Below are 18,795 nucleotides of genomic sequence, written 5' to 3'. Positions count from 1 at the left end.
TTCAAGTCAAGGGTGACTGATTGCAAGTTTCTTGTTCTTTTTTTTCGGCTTCTCCTTGTGTTTCCACATTTCTCCCATAATTTTGTTACCTAGCACCAAGATGAGACGCGCATTACTCTGCCGGTGAGAATTGCAAATTAGCTTTGAGTTAGCTCTTGAGGAGGTGGGAGGAGACGGGAGTCGAAGGCGGAGGAGATATAAGCTGATGAGTATGTCGGAATTAGACCTCGCTCGCAGTGGGAGAGACGCGAGGCTGCTGATTCCCAGAGGGACTTTTGGTGATGCTTTGCTGTGTTTTATTGCAAACAGTGACCGGGTTCCATTTTTTTTTTTGTGTGTGCTGGGGATTACTGAGCAGCTTTGTAAAAGTGTACAATTTAATTTCCAAAGACGTGTTATGTTTTATTCGTGTTTGTCGGCGATCCAAGCTTATAGAAAAAAAAAAGTAAGCATTTTTTTTTCTGCATTTTTGAATAAAAAAAAAAAACATGGTTGTTTAGTTAAACACGCCTCCTTTTGATATTTGAGCATTTCTGCTCCTTTTTTTTTTTTTTTTTTTTTTTTTTTCAGAAAGGCCAGATTAAATTTCAAGCATAAATAAATATTGTGAAAAGGTCACCTTGCATCTATTATTTGTGCAACCTCTAAAAGTAATTACATCCAGAATTGTGTCAGCAAAGCGCTTTGTGTGCGTTCCTTGTCTAAACAGCATATCTCCCCGAGCTCATTTCATATACAACTTTGGACTGTGCCATTGTAAACAAGGTTAAAAATGTGTGACATAGTTTCATTTACAGGTATTAATTTTAAGTCACTCTCAGTAACTCTGCTTTCGTGTATTGGCCCCATAACCTCTCGCCATATTACCATGAGTTGAAACCATCCTTTTTTTTTTTTTTTTTTTTTTGGGGAATTACACTAGACCTCCTGAACTTCAATGCAATAATGCATCTATTATAAATGACATAACGGGATGCGTCCTTGGCTGCTGCGGCGATCGCGTGCTTGCCTCCTTTTAGGAGCAGCAGCAGAAAGAGGTCAAACGTGACATCAGGGGAAGGCAAGTGATGCCACAGAAGCAGCACTCCGCACTCCGAGGATAGAGACAACGAGGCAGACAGTGGAAGAGAGCGAGAAGGACGAGGAGGGGGGAGGGGGGGGGATCTCTTGGGATCGCCTTTAAATGCCAGGAGACTGCACAACTTTCAATTCAATTACATTGGCTCGTCCAGACAAAAGAGTTGTGGAATCAAACGTTTTCAAGTCAAAGCAACGGTACTGTCTATTAAATGCGCCGAATGTCATAAAATCCCGGCAACATTTAGGGGGGTGGAAATCGCCGTCAGGATGGGAATAGTAAAGTACATAAAGTAGATGCAGGCTCCCCTGGAGGGAAACAGACGGAAATCTACAGAGGAGCGGTAAGCAACTCAGGCCTCTGCTGGGTACTTTCATCTGAGTTGACGCTGAGAGACGTTTACTCCGCAAACTCCCGCAAGAGAGCACAAGTGGATATAGAATGTTTTTTTTTTTTTTTTTTTTAAGTTGCACCAGCAGGCTTTAGCCTCGTCACTTGCGACTGCCTTTGCTTTCACTCCATGGAAGTTAAGATCATCTCACACTGGAGAATTGTTATATTAATATTTGAACGTTGCTGTTGTCGCGTTGTATAGTAAGCTTCGTCGCATGGATATAAACGTACACGAAATTGCGCCTTGCAAAAGCTACCTGTGTAAAGCGTTCAGAGTGCCTCATCGTCTGCCCTGAGTGCACGCACATCACGGAGAGATGGAATCGAAAGGGGAAGAAAAATACATGAAAAGTTTGACCTGACAGCCAGTGAGTGGTCAGGGGCTTTCTGCTGGAGAGGCCGCTTTAGAGCGCCTCGTTGTCACTGCGTGGAAAAATGACCTGGTGGGATTTTCAGGCCACCTGTGGCTTTGTGATATCGACATTTTTAGCTCAAACATGTCGTTTATATGTAGACCTGAGAAAAAATGCTAGATGAAGTAGCAACCATTTCTTTTTCTAAGTTGAGGAAATTGTATTTACTGGACAGTTAAAATAAGCCGTATTTCGGCCAATTTGAGAGGGGAGACAAAGGCTTGATGTCAGCCACATTTTTTTTTTTTTATCCTCAATTTTTTTTTTTAAATCATTTAACTTTGGCAGGGTTGTTAACAACTCTTCTTCGTGTCGTGTCAAATTTACAAGACATTTATTTTCACTTTCCAAGGACTTTAATGGAAGTCATCTTGTTATAACTCAGTTAACCGTCTTAACAAGGGCCAAAGTTCAACCCCTCGGTGATGTGACTGAAACGACTCAGGCCAGAGTGTAAAACAACATTTCAGATTGATGCCTCTGATCATGTGACTCAGCACGCACGCACACACTCGGTGTACAGCTCCACGCTGTTTGCCTGTTTTCCCCCTCGTGCCCTCCTAGAACTGAACCGCCGTTAATGGGAATTTACTGCAGTACCTCTGGACCGCCTACTCGGTTGCTCATTGGTGAGATAAACAAGCGATTGATGAATCAGCCGTAATGCACGGGCTTACTGGCATAGACGGCATGCAGCCCACAGTAAATATGCGCAGACAGGATCACATTTCGACATTAGCAGCGAGGAGATGCATTTATTCGCCGCTCAGCCAGGATTCATAACAGTGCCGGACTTCAATTACCATGTCTGAGAGGTGTAGATAATACAAGCAATCGGCACCACTCTCAACCATTACCATCTGTCCGGTGTCTGTGTGAAGTGGCTGTACTGATTTTTTTCTTTTTTGGTACATCTACACACTTTTTGATCTCCCCATGATAGAACTGCGAGAATTTTTTTTTTAATAGAAAATAAGACGGAGAACAGGAAATGTCTCCAAGGCAAGTGTCCTTCCACTTATGCAGCAAATGAATGTATTAGCATGACTCATACGTCGGCAAACTCCACACAGGAAGGCAGAACTGAGGTGGATGAACAAAATACAAATAAAAACAAAGATTACAAAAGTGCCTCATCCTAACCTGTGTCTGAAATCCTCCGATAATTTGACTTGCACTTTAGTTTGAAATGCAAAACCATCAAAGTTACACAAAAGACTTTTCTCCACTGCCTCTTTTTCATTCCAAGGACGCCCACAAGCACTCATTATGGAGCTCCAGGCCTTTCCAAGCCAGCAGCTTTGCCCCGTGCCGTGCTTGTAGGCCGGGTCCGCTGTGAGTCCCCTCCCCTCTCGTTTCATCCACCCACTGGACGCTAGCCTTGGATTGTGTTTTGATGTTTGCACAGCCCTACAATTGAGCCCTATTCCAAGCAGCCAAAACAGACATTTGTCAATTCATATGCATCAGAGCACATTTTCCTCACACCCCACTCCCCCTCTTTCGCCTCCTTACTGTGTCTTCCCCTAGTTTTATCTCCGCCACTGTGCCCGGTAACATGAATCCAATATGAGGAAGCGAGTGACCAGGAGCCCCCCCCCCCGTTGCGAGTAATGTCACATGCTATTACCATTATTTATAAAACTCTCTCAGACTCGCTGGCGATGTTGGCTTCACCCAGCCCTCGGCCCTGCACACTACAGTCAATATTTGCACGCAATCCTGAACTGTTGAGAGTTTCCATGGTGGTGAGAGCCTCCATTACATGAAATATTCAGGACCCATGGAGACTCCCGTGAGGCCCAGCGCAGGGTTTTTACTCCGATTTGATTATACGGCATGATTTTTTCATGAGCTATGACAGTCCTGTTGAATTAGAGTCAGCTTTGAATCCTTGTGATAGTCACGGAAACCGGAGTGAAGGAGGAGCAGGCGCTTCTGTTTTCCAAGAGGCTCAAGAAAATGACCATTTCATTGAAAACAAACAAGATGCACGTCAGTGGCTTCGTGTTACTAAGCAATGTCACCGCGTGGCGTTTTAGTTTCGAATAGTAATATTTTTCTTGATTTAGAAATATGTGACTCTGGCTTGTCGACAACAATTTTGAAACTTATGAAAAAACTGTGTAGTATCACATTACAAGTTTGGTAAATGTAGAGCAGGGGTGGGCAAACTTCTTGATTGGTGGGCCAGAATGGGTTTTAAAATTAGACAGAGGGGCCGGACCAGGAGCAGATGGATGGAGTGTTTTGGTAACCTCACCTCATCTGAGAAAATAAATGCATTTTAATTTGAAATGAAAATGGACAAAAGCCTTTCAACAAAAAGATCTGTGTTTGACACACCAGAGTATTTAGAAATTAAAACATTAACAAGGTTTATTGATTTTTTTATTTTTTTATTTTTTTTTCTCAAGTTCGGCGGGCCGGATTAAAATGCGTAGTTTGCCCACAGCTGATGTAGACGGTAAATATGGAGTTAGTCACGTATGTGTCCACATTAAAGATGCGCTCAATGTCATTACAACAGAAAAACAGTCCAAAAAATCTTTATGTAGTTTTTTTAATCCAAATTGCAATTAAACTTTTCAAGATTTTTAAAAAAATTTTTTTTAGCAGATTACAAGTTTGCCCACATTTTTTTCTATAGCACATCGATTTTCATAAGAATCAGATTAATCCAATGAAACATTAAATATGTAATATTGGAATAAATTTAGTTCAGTTCAGCAACAGGTGGATTTTCCTTTTCTTTTTTTTTTTTTTTAAAGCATGATAAAATCTATATTGCGCAAGCTTTTATAGTGCAAATTTTTAATCAAAAACCTGATGTGCTAGAAAAAAAAAACATTCTCTAAATTGGCGTCAAATATACATTTATCAATCTATTTCTGATTTAAAATTTGCTTTTGGACAGGGTCATTAAACTCCCTAAACTGCAGCATGTGTGCGATTTTTTTTTTTTTTTTTTTTTTTTTTTTTTTTTTTTTTTTTTTTTGCGGCATGGGAAAAAGTGGTGGTGATTTATTTTGAAGCATCCAGTCAGTAGAAGTGTCTTCTGGAACCATTGCGTGCATGAATACAGAAAGCAGCGGATGAGAGCGGGCGAAAGCACGTAAGACATAATGAAGTATTTAACAGTGGTGCCTCAGATAGTCACGGTCTTATGAGCGTAAAATGATCATTAGGGGGCCTCTAATGGTAAAATCAGTCATGCTACCACACCCAGGCTGTGTTCAAGGAAGTTAACAATCTTGTGTTTCCACCGTGTGATGATTTTATGCTCCATAAAAAATGGGATCCATTTGATGTGATGGCCGTGAAGCGGAACGCGATATCTTTTAGGCACCTTGCAATGACTTAACATCTTTTATATAAACAACATTGTAAAATTAAAAGTTTGATGTCCAACTATTGTTAAACGGAGCGATGGTTATTAATTAACACAGTGAGAAAACAGGAACAGTCATGAGATTTTATTTTTTTATTATTATTTTTATTATTATTATTTTATTATTTAATATTTTATTTTTTTATTTTTTTATTTATTAAAATCAGATTTGGCTGTCTTTATAATATGATAACAATTCTACTAACGTGCACTTCAGGTTGAGGAAGATATGTGGAACATATTCCAATTTTTTTTTTTTTTTTTTTTTTTTTTTTTACATTATAAGAGGGCCACTCTGAAATTGTCGCCAGCCAATCGCAGGCCACAAAGAGACTAAGGACTCTTCACACGCATTTATATTTACGGTCGACATGGAAATTTCAAGTCTTTAATGAACTTTCAATTAACCTTAAATGAATGTGGGGGGGAAGCCGGAGTACTTGATGAAAACCCATCCAGGAGAGTCACTCAGTTTGGAATTGAATTGAAAGTTTCTGAGAATAAAAATAGTGGGAATACAATTTACAGTAAGAGTAATATCAAAACAGAAAGTTCATGAATACATCCCTGAAAATGCAAAATGTCCAAGTAGTATTTTATTTGAGATTTTTATCAAAATGTATAATACCCAATACGCCTACCAATGAAAAATCAGTTAAAAAAAAAAAAAAAAAGAATACGCAACTCAGAGATAAGATTTTGTCACCTGCATTACATGCATCTAGTCTATATGTACAGATTTTCTATTTTTATTTATTTATTTATTTATTTATTTATTATTTTATATTTATTTATTTTAGATGTATTTTTTATTTTATATTTATTTTTTATTTATTTATTTTTATGAACAACCGGAAGAATTAATTTGAAAAATGTCCTGATGTGAAAACAACATAATCCTTTGCATATCATGTTCCTCTAAAAACCAGCAAATTTGATCAATATGACCAAATTTTCTCAATGTCGTCACTGTTCACTATTCAGCATTCTGAACAGCAACGTGTTGTTGCCGTACGTCTCATATCTGCTGACATATGGACGGCCAAGGTCATTCTCAACGCCTGCCTTTGGTTCAGTGCACCACAAGATTGTCAGCTGAGTCCAACATTGTCAATTTGGCCTTTGGAGTCACACAAATACATCGAGAGGACGAGCGCACACGCATTCGTACAGTGTGCCAGTGAGCAATAGTTCAATTTAACCAGACGGAATCGAGGTAAACTACTTGCAGGATGTGCAATGCAGTTAGAAATAAATCATTGATCCGAAAGCAGTTTGTGTAAGTGAGACGAATGACAGTGCCCACACAAACGATACATTGCATTACCTTTTATTAAAAAGCAATAACATAATTAGAATAACGTAGAAACGAGACTAATGTGGCTCCTGAATGGGTTCATTGCCGGATGCAATTAGTGGCTCCTCTCTCGGTCACCTCAGTGTGGACGTTTTCTTTAACCGAGACAACAATTCTACAATGAAATCCATCTTAATATAGATCTCAGTAAGTAAATGAATTAAAGGTGTTTGGAAAATTCTACAAATTTTTGGTTCCACTGTCAATAATTTTATGTAGCGGTGTTAGTCAAGAGATTCAAGATGAATGGTAAATGTCTAGATTGAGGATATAAAAAGTGTACACACCCCAGTTTAAATGCCAGGTTTTGTTCATAAAAAAAAATTATTACGGGAAAAAACATTTCAAATTATTTCCCACCAAGAATGTGATCAATAACCTGCACAGCTAAAAATAATAATAATTATAATTATTATTTCAATAGGCGAATTAAAATAAACTACTGTAGCATCATTTCGCACACTCACTTATGACGGATGTGATGCAATTAGAATTAACCAATCACAGTCAAGACCATGCATACATAATTACATTATTTAAACAACCTCTGATTGAGCGGCAAATAAAATTTTCTGACTTTTTTTTTTTTTTTCCTAGTACTGTACTTCGGAACTGTTCTCATAGCCGCAAAGCATGATGTTTATTTTTTTGGGGTGATGAGCAGTGTTGTTGTCTGCCTCAGTCATACCGTTGGGGATCATTAAATTATACAGGATGTTCAACCTTGGTTGCAACGGACCGTAACACCTTTTCCCACATGTTTTTGCTTCATCTTGAAAAGAAGGCTGAACAGCCACGTCCTTGTTTATAAGGGGGTGTGCACATTTTTGCAACCACATCTCCGTTGTCCGTATTCTTTTCTCATTGGAGTTATACAAGTTTTAAGCATAGACTTTTTACATCCCCTTCATGCGATCTATTCTTTTTTTAGATGAATCACTTTAGTGCAAGAGATTTAATGCTTGTTTAGGATGTAAAATGTTGCCGATTATTTTACATCAATGACCATTTTGATATTGATTTAAATATTTCCTGGATTCTTCTTTTAGTGAGCTACGTGAGGTTTCGTGGTAATCCTCTCGCTCTCCTAAGTGTCATAAAAGTGTTTTGAGTTGGCCACTGCCCATCACTTGTCATCTATCTTGTCACTGTGACCATCAGGCTGAGCCATGCATATCTAAAATGAATCTATTTTGTCATGAGAAAAGGTCAGGTGTGCATATTTACTTATATCATGTATGTATTTATAGGAGGTCATCCTTACGGTTGAATCTCAATGTGTCGTTGTGAAGAAAAGCAAGCTTCTGTGGAACAAATCACTTTTATATGCTGCTCTTCCTCATAAATGTCGACTGACCTCTTTCTAGACCTCCGAATCCTCCCTTACATGAATGTCACTTTACGACGGGCTTCGTCCAAATATAATTAACCTTTACGGTGGAAATTTATAAAGGGGAAGTCAACCTCCAAAAATGATTTACGAGAAAATGTTCTATGCCACTTCACTAGTCTAAATATTGTGTTTGTGGAATTGGAGTTAAGCAGCAAAATCCGCACCTCTTTAAGATAATCTCAGGCGGCGACCATTTTGTCATTTCTGTCGACTGAAAATGACATCACAGTTGCTCAAGGTTTCTGGTAACGACCAATCATGGTGCACCTGTTATCTGAATTTGAGCCATGATTGGTCGCTACCTGAGCATTGACCAACATTTTCAGACCACAAAGGTGACAAAATGCAAAATATTCTTAAAAAATGGGGGTTGACTTCCTCTTAAAAAAATAAAAATTAAACACATAAACACGACTATTAACTCATTCAATCCATAACAATACATATATGTTTTCAAAAAAAACTCCCCCCCCTCCCAAAGACGTATTTATACGTCTTAGCCTTTTTTTGCGTTATAGCTCTATGTTTTTATAGCTTTAGACCACAATATTCTGTTGACCTCGTAAAAACGCTGGAATTGAGGGATTTCCTTCTCGTGAAAATTTCTGGGATTAAATGAGTGAACGCACACATTGAGAAACTGCCAAACTTGACTTGCTGTTGTCCGAACAAGAAAATTATGTTCCAGATTAGCGCGCATGAATGCTAAAGAGAAGTGGAGTAAAATGTGTCCATGCCTATTATTTAATTGCATGGGCATCCGTGTGTGTGTAAGTGTTTGTGGGGGTGTGCGTGTGTGTGTGTGTGTGTGCAACCGTGTGCGGCTAATAATGATGTGACAGCTGCTGACAGTGAGCCCAACTTGAGGCGTGCAAAGAGGTCATAAATAAGACAGGAGTACTCGAGGCCGGCGTACACGTTCTCTTCCTGTGAAAAGCGGGAATTAGCATGTCAGCTGCTATAACGCTAACATGGAGGAAACTAGCCAAGCTCACTCGCCTGTTCAGTCAATAAAAATGATGAGGAAACTATGAAATTAACCAAAAGGCACGATGGTGCTTGGGAAAAAAAAAAACGATTTTTTTTTTTTTTTATCCATGTTTTTCCAGCTATAAGCACAATCACAAGTATTACAATGACGTCTATTTCCGTACGTGTGCGTGAGAATTAGCGCGGTTCACAATTGTGTGCCGTTCTACTTGGTGTTACAAAATGCGCAGTTCTCAGAGCAGAGTTAAGCAGACATTCGTGCTCATCCGGTGAACTTCACCCTTGAGCAGACATTAAAATAAATAACTACCTCGCTAGTCCAGGTGCTTTTCTGTCAACCGTGAATCAAAATGTTTCTATTTTTAACGGTGAATGGGAACCTTTGCTGCAATTTTTTTTTTTTTTTTTTTAGTCCTCCCATTGCTGTTTTATATTGAGTAGTTTGTAACATAAGAAAGCAAGATGTGGATTTGAGCCTGATATTGATAATGACTTGATTTATAATGATGTTACACAGAGGAGAAAAGAAAAAATATATTTTGTTCAAGATGCCATAAATATCTATTTCTGGATAATTCCAAATAAATTCCACCGGTAAAAAGATGGCACGAGCGACTATGAGATTGAGGAATTATTGTTTTTGATTATTTTTATCTGATGTTTCTGCTTTTCACTTGACAATCTCGTCCGTTTCTCAAGTGTGAGATACTTCCTGCTATCGAGCAATGGCACCGTATTCGGGAAGGAGCGCAGACACAAGTTCACGTACATTATTTATTAGAGCTGAACTTCAAGTGTAGCTGACACGGGGGGGGGAGTTAGCATATATTTTTTTTAAGCAGTACAAATAAGATACAATTGCATACACTTGATCTGTGAATGTGTTCTTCGATATCATAGACCAACACACACACACACACACACGCGCGTCTGCATGCTTGGCCCTGTCAGCTCACGCTTGAAGACACACACACACACACACACACACACACACGCGCGCACACACACTCAGCAGGCCACCTGTCTGCAACTGACTGCAAATATTGCCATGTCATTGTTTATTGTTTTTCAAAAGGATATGAATTGAATTGGACGGCTTCCCTTAATCCCCGGGGTTATATGAATATAGCGCAGCAAAATATTGGAATGGAAAGCATTATTGTGAAGACCAAAAAAAAAAAAGTCTCTTGCCATCCATTTTGTCATTTTACAAACCTGCGGATTTTTGTTCCTGGTGGTTTTAGGGGTCGCATACGAAATGGTGAATACTTGGACTGATCACGTATTTTCAGACGATTCCCGCATGATATAATTGATCCTTTTTAAGTACATATATTGTCAAAGCTGATGAGGCAAATACTTCAGGATGGTTCCAAATTTTCGGTTGGTCTACTACTACTCTACTACTCTTGGGTTTGTCAATTTTTAAAAACTTTTTTTTTGCATTTATAGCAATATTTAATATTCAAAGTAATTAGCAGCGGTTATCATGTTTAGCGTTCATGGACATTGTTTGGATTCCTCCCATTTAGCTTTACGCTACAGAATCATCAGCTTTATACCGATATCCGTATGTCGCCGTTAGAGAGTTACTGACTTCTTTGTTATTCATATCATGACAAATTTCAACTTTTAACTTTCCGACCCATTATTGACTTGTCTCGCGAAGTCCACCTATGTGACTTCCGACTCATTCTGTGTCACCGATTTGTTTGACGCAGCCACCACTCAGCACCTCCTCAGGACTTCACGTCCGCTTCACCAATCTGGTCCAAACGCCTCTCATGCGATGCTTAAACGCACATACTATCAGCAGTTGAGGTCAACGAACTACTTCAAAAGAGATTCATGAGAACTTGCGAAGAAATCCATGAAGAGCCAAGCCGTAAAAAAAAAAAAAAAAAGGGTTGTCAGACTCAACTGCGCTCTCTGGCCGAATTTAGCCTCTTTGATGGACGGGTCATTTTATACACCGTTAATCCATCCATTTGTCAATTACTAATGGAAATTTGCGAGTTAAGGCGTGGAAGGCAGGATTCAGGAGCTGTCAAGTAGCTGTATGCCACCGAGCGAGGCCTTCGAGTCGCTGACTGTGATTCGAGTGTGTCTGCAAGTCAACTGAAAGGCTCCAGAAAAAAAAAAAAGTGCAACGGGTGATAATGATGTTTATTAGCCTTCGTGCTGATTATCAATGCTGCCATTTCACGTGGTGATTCATTTTGTGTATTTTTATTGTGCTGAGCGCCGTGCATTGTTTTGTTGCCTAATGAGCAAGTGGCTTGTTGATGACATGGAAAATTACAATCGAAAGATAATGGAGATGGATTTGTTCCCAGACAAGTTTTAAACTAATAATAACACGAATGGCTCGACATTTTTGGGCGATTCTACCAATAAAAGTATAATTGTGTAGACGCTGATTTCTTTTTAATTGAGTCTTCGGAGAGTAAATTAGTGAGACGGAACTATTTCAAAGTGTGAACCCATATAAATGGATTGTTTGTTCTAAAACTACGTTTTCAGTCTATTTTAAAAAGGGGGGGGTGGTAACAAAAAAAAATGCTTGCAATCGGTCAATGTTATTGAACGTCAAAAAGACAATTTGCAATTTTTGATATTGTGGCAAGAAACATGAAGTCGACACATGATTTGCCTTTGCGGACCACAAAATGATTTGGTGGGCCAGATCTGCGCCCGCGGGCCTTGAGTTTGACAACTTTTGTTATACAGTAACTTGTATAAGGGTATATTTAATCCTGGCTCTTTATTTTTTTTCCTTTTTTTTGCAATACATCAGTCTTATCCAAGCACTTGAGGTGAGAATTTCTTTTTTTATTGTAATTTCCCCCAAAAAATTAATTTTGCGAACTTTTAGCAGTCAAACTAATGGATCACACACTTACACTTCACGGAAGTTACAATTATTTAACGTATTATGGAAGTCAGCTTTTAACTAGTCAGTGCTGTCTGGCAAATAGCTCGCTTGACCATATATATATATATATATATATATATATATATATTTTTTTTTTTTTTTTTTTTCTTCACAAATCCATTCTAATGGGCCCTCCCCGCGTCGTCTGTAATTTTTACACAATTTTAGCCAATTTAAAGCGATGAAAAAGTCTTCCGCTCTTGAATGCATCTTATGTAAGGGCCACAACGGGTTCTAAAATTTAACAGAGGGGCTGGACCAGGAGCAGATGGATGGAGAGTTTTGGTAACCTCACCTCATCGGAGAAAAAAAAAAAAAACATTTAATTTTAAATGAAAGTGAACAAAAGCATTACAACAAAATATCTGTCTTTGACACACCACAGTATTTAGAAAATAAAACATTAACAAGGTTTTATTAATTTAATTTTTTTCAAGTTCGGCGGGCCGGATTAAAAGGTTTAATGGGCCGCGTGTGGCCCCCGGGCCGTAGTTTGCCCACACCTGCTTTAGACCATTAAGAAAGCGTTTGTGAAGATGTTGCAGGGCGGACGTTTGTTTGCTTTTGTGACTTTCTGCACAATGGGAGCTTCTTCACATGATCAGACGTTGAAGTGTTCCTCCCGACAGCGGGGATCTGATTAAAAAAAATAAATAAATAAAATTATCTGTCGGTTCACACGAGTGAACCTGTTAGCGTTATAAAGTTTCATCGTCTCTGTCGGTTTTGCTGATGTGGTCTTGTTCCAGCTTTTTTTTTTTTTTGCCGGTGATGAGTACAAATGGACGGAGCTTGTTCTTTCGGCACAGGGGGAATAATAGCTCACTGTTAGGCCCTCGCCACAACAGTCACACCTCACTGGAAACCATTACTGCAACGGAAACCAAATCATTGCAAGGGGCAGCGAGAGAGGACCTCTTGTAAGTGGGTTATCTCCTTCAATCATCATTCTTGTGAGACTTGTCACCAGCTTCACCTTCCACAGAGACATAATCTGCTTTTATTGACACGTTATTTATTTTATTTTTTTGACCAAACATATGTACTGAAAGGAAATGTAGTTATTGTAGCAGGAGTATCTTAAATACTGGTCCAAAATGGGAAATGGATCGGATTTAGAAAGACGCTACAATTCGGAAGGAAATTGTTTAAAAAGAAATATCTGACCCGTAATATAAAATTCATTCACTGCCATTGACGGGAATAGAAGTCAAAAAGTGGATTAATTTTACCTGGGCTGGTCGTGAATGAGTTAATCTCATGGGGCGGCCATTTTGTCATTTTCTGTTGGCAAAAAAGTTGCCGGTAAAAACCAATCAAAGCTCACCTGCCTCCAGCAGCTGATCCATGATTGGTCGTTAACTGAGCCCGGAGCAGCTGTGATGTCATTTTCAGTCAAGAAGTGGCAAAATGGCCGCCCATTGAGATGGCCAAAAATGAGTGCAAATCAAATCAGATTCCACAAACTTATTAAGCTTGATTTTTGCATCTGCATCTCTCCACATCAGACACAAAAGCACGACTGTTGTATAAATTCCATCGTAACATCTATATAACGTCTTTCGCGGTTGCGTGTGTCGCATAGAAAATGTTTGCCGGCGGTTTTTAACCTTTGTGTGGCGATTGGCTGGCGGCTAAACATGGGGGATGGATCGTGATGTTGATGTATTTACCTTCGCCGTGCTGACAGCGAGCTGTTTCTATATGCCCTGATTGACTGCGTCGCATCACGGCAGCCAGCGTAGCTTTGTTTAACCCGGTGAAACAGCGGACGGTTTGCTTATTCACTCATGAGCCGTCCATGAAGATGAGGGCAAGACCTTCGATCTTGGCTGACATTGCCGGCTCGGCGGTCCAAGCGGTGATGCGTTGCTTTTGGGGTGGAGATAATTGTTGTGAGACGGAATTGGTCCATTCGGATGCTGCGTTTGCGTCAATGTTTTTGCATTTTAAGGTGAAGAATAGAAAAACGGGGTTTGCACTTGGCCCTGCAAATGTTGAGAAAAATTCACCTGAAAGCAGCAGGGATGGAATCGACAACAATGTGCAAGTTTATTTGAGGTAGAAGTGGAGCTTTTTAATATGCAATGTAAATGCACAAAAGCAAGAATATTCTTTTAGCCAGCCTGTGTAAAATTAATGTACTTTTTGACGTCTATATCCGTCAATGGCAGTGAGTGAGTTAATAAGTTTGTGGGATCTGGGGGGTGCTAATCAGAGTAACCAAACCTTTATTGAGTCAAGGCGCCACGTTAGAAAAATCTTAACACTACCAAATGAAAATTCTGGAATGAAGAGCTTGTCAAAATGTACTTTGTTTGAAATCTGGCTTGATTTAATTGAACACAAAGTATGCATGGCAACAGGCGAATTAAATATACAGAATTTGTAATGGGTCAGCACGGTGGACGAGTGGTTAACTCGTCCTCTTCACAGGGAGGGTTCGGCTCCGGCTCCGTCCTTCCTATGTGGAGTTTGCATATTCTCTCCATGCCTTTGCGTGTTTTCTAAATTGTATGTGAGGTATGAGTTTGAGCGCGGATGGTTGTTCGGCTTTGTGTGCCCTGTGATTGGCTGGCAACCAGTTCTGGGTGTACCTCGCCTACTGCCCGAAGACGGCGGGAATTGGCTCCAGCACGCTCATGACCCTCGAGAGGAGAAACGGGACAGAAAATGGATGGATGGGTGTATTTTAATTAATAGAATGATTTTTATTTTTTTGTGTGAATAAATAACCCTAATAAGAATTGCAGTCTACTATATGTATGCTAATATTTTTTTTATATTTTTTTCTTTTATATAAAGTGACCCCCAAACTTTTGAAGGGTAGTCTAAATTTTATGCATGAGGGAGTAAACCCCAAGTATGGCTAGAATTTGCGAACGAAATAATAATAATAATATTCCCTTAAATAGTCCCACAATGGGGAAATTCGAGATTCGAACCAAGGCCTCCTGGGGAGACTGGGTCCTGATGCGGCGCCTTAGACCACTCGGCCATCCTGACAGCATAGTCGGGCTTGCGCAAGGATTCGAACCCCAACATCAGAACTCTGATCCAGATGAACAAACCACTTCCCCACTTGATTATCCACGACTCCGTATGTGGCTCTAATTATCTTGGTTGTTCAGCTTCACTATATGATGCCACTGTAATCTTATCGAAGCACATGGCACAAGCGCGCCCCCATAATGGGCTCCTGACGCACGCCAACACGCACACGCGCGCACACGCATTGCCTTGTCAGCTAACCCCCTCTAGCGCCGAGCCTCTCGTCCAGATGCGCACAGTCTCCGTCCTCGCGTGCTTCGATCATCTCCTCTTCCTCTCCTGCCCTCCTCGTCGTCATCTTTTTTAGAATCTCGCTCGCCGCTGCTGCGGTCCGGACGGGAGGCACACATCGGGACACGATTGGGACGCCACCACCACCACCACCACCACCACCGCCGTCGCGCGCGCGCGCGATGTCGCCTCGGTGCAAAAATTTTTGCGCAATGCTTGAAGTGATGCGGTAACTTGGGAACCGGCAGGAAATGTGCGAAGTTTGAATCTGCTTAATGTTTCTTGACTGATAATTTTTCTTTTTTTTTTTTTTTGTCAACTTCCGTCTTGGCACCTTTTTTGCTGCTTACGAAGCGAAGGAATGGATGTCATGATGTGCTACCAACGGGACCAAATATAAATCAGGAGCATTTTTTATTTTTTTATTTATTTTTTTGCGGGGGAGGGGGTGGGGGGCGACACTGCCAAGCTTTTCTTACCGGCCACGCTCGCTCTCGGCTCCGCTGCAGCCGCTGACCGATGTTGCAGCAGATATGAGTGTTGGACCAAGATTTGTCCCTGTTGCACTTTTTCTTGGAATGCTCCTCACTCGCTGTGGCCACTGCAACCAAGGTGAGCGACTTGGACGCTTCTTGCGTCTTCCTTGGAGACACGTTTCCAATATATGATTGCAAAAAAAAAAAAAAAAAAGTCTCTTGACATCATCCATAACTTGCATGCATGCGTTTTGAAAGGACAAAATATATTTGGCTAACTTTTCGATTGTGTCTGTGCTTGAGAAACCAAAGGATAGCATTGCTCCGTTTTTTTTTTTAAGCTTCTTATTGTCAACTGCTACTTTAAGTCAAGAATAAAATGTCTGCTTTTGAAAATTGGCTGCTTGTATCGAAATGCCCCTCAGCTGAATACACCTGCATTAAAATAGAATTATTTGTATTCAATTATATATTTTTTAAACTTCCATAAATATCATTGTCGCTCTGTTTTACGTGTAACATGCTGACAGACCAAATTTTGCCTCGCTCCAGGTTCTATTTTAAATACCAAGAGATAAGAGTGATTTTAATTTTACAAGCGCATATTTTTACTTCATTTACAATATTTCAGACTTTCTAGCTTTACGACGACATGAATATGCAAATACACAAAAATCGAGCGGCACGATGACAAATAAATAGCCATAAATAATAATAGTAAAATATTAGCTCACTGTGGGCAATTATTAAAAAAATTTTCAGCACACCGACTGAATGATAAATGAAGTGTGATATCTTTCGTATCGTGTTAACGTCAGCTCTGTTCGCACTGTGCGGAGACACATGATGGTTCCATGTGCTTTGTGTGAATCTGTTGAAGGTGGCAGGCGTGTGGTGTAAATTAGAGTGTGATTGTATTCACACTCCCACACACTCCTCTGTGCATGTCTGCTGTCCCTTTTTTTTTTTTTGGTCCGCGCGTGGAATTAGTGCCACTTACATGTTCCTTCCATCGCAATCTGTCGATTGTCCTTGCAGGTATCGGGCTACTTTATTGACGTAGATTAAAATAGCCTAGTATTTTGTTTTACACACTGACTGATTGAATCAATGAGACTAAGAACTCTCCGGCAGCATTTCCGTCATTTTCGCCAATTATAGGCTCAGGTGTAAATGTTTTTCGCCACTTCATGTTGTCCTCACATTGCTTTTGTTGATTACTTTGCCCAATTTAAGTCAAAGTGTGCGATTGTGCTCCGCGTGCTCGTTAGGAAATAATCCCTTCATTTGTCTACTGACGATTGGCTGCGTTTGTTGGCGTGTGACTTCTTGGCGAAAATATTTACCGGGTATTCCTCCTATGGAACGAGCATGATAATCGTTGACTTCGATTGTTATTAATTGTTGATGAATTGCATCTTGAGGCAAAAGTGACGAGCGCAGTCCTCGTCTGCTCTGTCAGCACTGTTGATTCCGTCTCAATGAGTCGGCATGACATTAGATAAGGCGCTCCCAACCATTACTGAGCCAAGGCAACCATTTGAAATGAGGAAAATCTCACGGTATCCACCATCAAAAAAAAAAAGTATGAATAAAATAATTTGCATATTTATTTGTAAAATTTTCATTGTTCTGCCTGTCATGATACGTCGCTGGCATAGATAAACGAACAAAATTCGATAATTTTTCCGATTTTTTTTTTTTAACAATTTTTTTCTTAAGTCGGAGCATTTCGCTGACATCAGCAACATTCACAGTCGAGTATTTGCTTCCAAAACGTCAAAATAAATATATTTGGACATTCTAAGTGAGATTATTAGATCCCATTTAAAAGTGTTTTAAAAATAAATTCATGTTGATCGTCTACCTTTCACCTCTGATCTCGTTGCACACTTGAGTACAATGACAATAAAGGGATTTCTGATTTCTGATTGTTTTATAAAGACTAATGCATCAACGCAATGGAGTGGTCGGTCCTCACCACACAAAAAAAAAAAACAGACACGGATTGTGTGTAACACAATCCACTCGGCAACGTTCCAGATAACAAATGACGGCCGTCTGCTGCATACGACGTGATATGAAGTCACACAGTCGCCATTCAGCATTCGGGTCCAAGATGGTCTCCCCCCCGCCCCCCTCCTGTGATTGAGAAAATGAAAATTCCCTTAAAAAAAATTTTCCTTTCATTGCTTAGCTGTACTTTGTGTGCCCGTATCTGTTAATGCTCTTCCGCTCAGACTCGCTTTTATAAATTGATGCGTTTGAAATCAGACACAAACGACTCCAAAGGCCTGAGATGTAAAAAGAAAAGAAAATAGAATCCTTTCCTATCGTTGGGGAGAACAATCAACCGCAAAACAACATTTAGCAATGTCATCTTTAAGTTCCAAGAGCATCACATAGACACACAACCCGTCATGAATTTATCTCCATTTTTTTTTTTTTTTTTCTCCTCGCCTTTTCGTCGACGGCAGCAATCTTCTCAAGAATGAGAATTCATGAATCCAATTCCCTAACTTGATTCCTCGAGACGCTTTTAGACGCAGCACAAAGGCAATCTGAAGATGAGGACTTTGTTCCTTATTTCCGACATTGCTGAAAATGCGATTGTTCTTCGGGAGGCAGAGTTTCACGATTTACAAATCAGGGATGTAATCCATCCTTGGCCAACGTGTGAGTCATGAGGAGGATCGAACAGACCCTGCGAGAAAGTCTAAAGGCAGCCACGAGTGCACGTTGGGAATACACTCGGTAATTTTCTCGCTATAGGAGCAGAAAGTGACAAAATAGGAAGTGTGCGTTGATAATAAAATGTAAATGTGGCCATTTTTTTTCGTCCTTTTGTTCTCAGAGGTGCCATCGGTTCGGATCAAGTTCAAAACCTTCGATTGGATTCAGAAGTTGACTTTGTGAGGGAAAAAAAATCAACTTGCCAATCAGGGCATCAATTTGTTGACTTGGAGCTCTGGCGTGGATTTGAATTCTTAACGCTGAGAGAATAACCATGTTTTTTTTTTTTTTTAAATATTTCTTTATTTTAATGCATTTCTGTGTAAAATGTCATTTAAAATATATTTAACCGTT

At 39.9% G+C, this 18,795-nt stretch overlaps 1 protein-coding gene across 4 annotated transcripts in view; it reads left to right on the top strand.

Annotated features, from left to right (window-relative positions):
* The window catches only part of LOC148323576 (ephrin type-A receptor 6-like), a 132,309-nt gene that overhangs the window by 20,173 nt on the left and 93,341 nt on the right, over window positions 1-18,795 (top strand). For 2 of the 4 annotated variants that reach the window (XM_088315884.1, XM_088315882.1), the window contains exon 1: window positions 15,214-15,844. The exons of the other annotated variants lie outside the window; for them this stretch is intronic. In XM_088315884.1, the coding sequence (XP_088172010.1) occupies window positions 15,766-15,844 (79 nt within the window). In that variant the 5' untranslated portion in view covers window positions 15,214-15,765. Of the gene's footprint in view, window positions 1-15,213; window positions 15,845-18,795 lie in introns of those variants that run through there. 4 annotated transcript variants of the gene reach the window in all.

Source organism: Idiotropiscis lumnitzeri, chromosome 14 (assembly GCF_059441095.1).
Source record: "Idiotropiscis lumnitzeri isolate Australia: NSW breed Sydney's pygmy pipehorse chromosome 14, RoL_Ilum_1.0, whole genome shotgun sequence".
NCBI lineage: Eukaryota > Metazoa > Chordata > Actinopteri > Syngnathiformes > Syngnathidae > Idiotropiscis > Idiotropiscis lumnitzeri.
The sequence above is the reverse complement of the archived record's forward strand: the minus strand, read 5'-3'. Positions and strand labels throughout refer to the sequence as shown.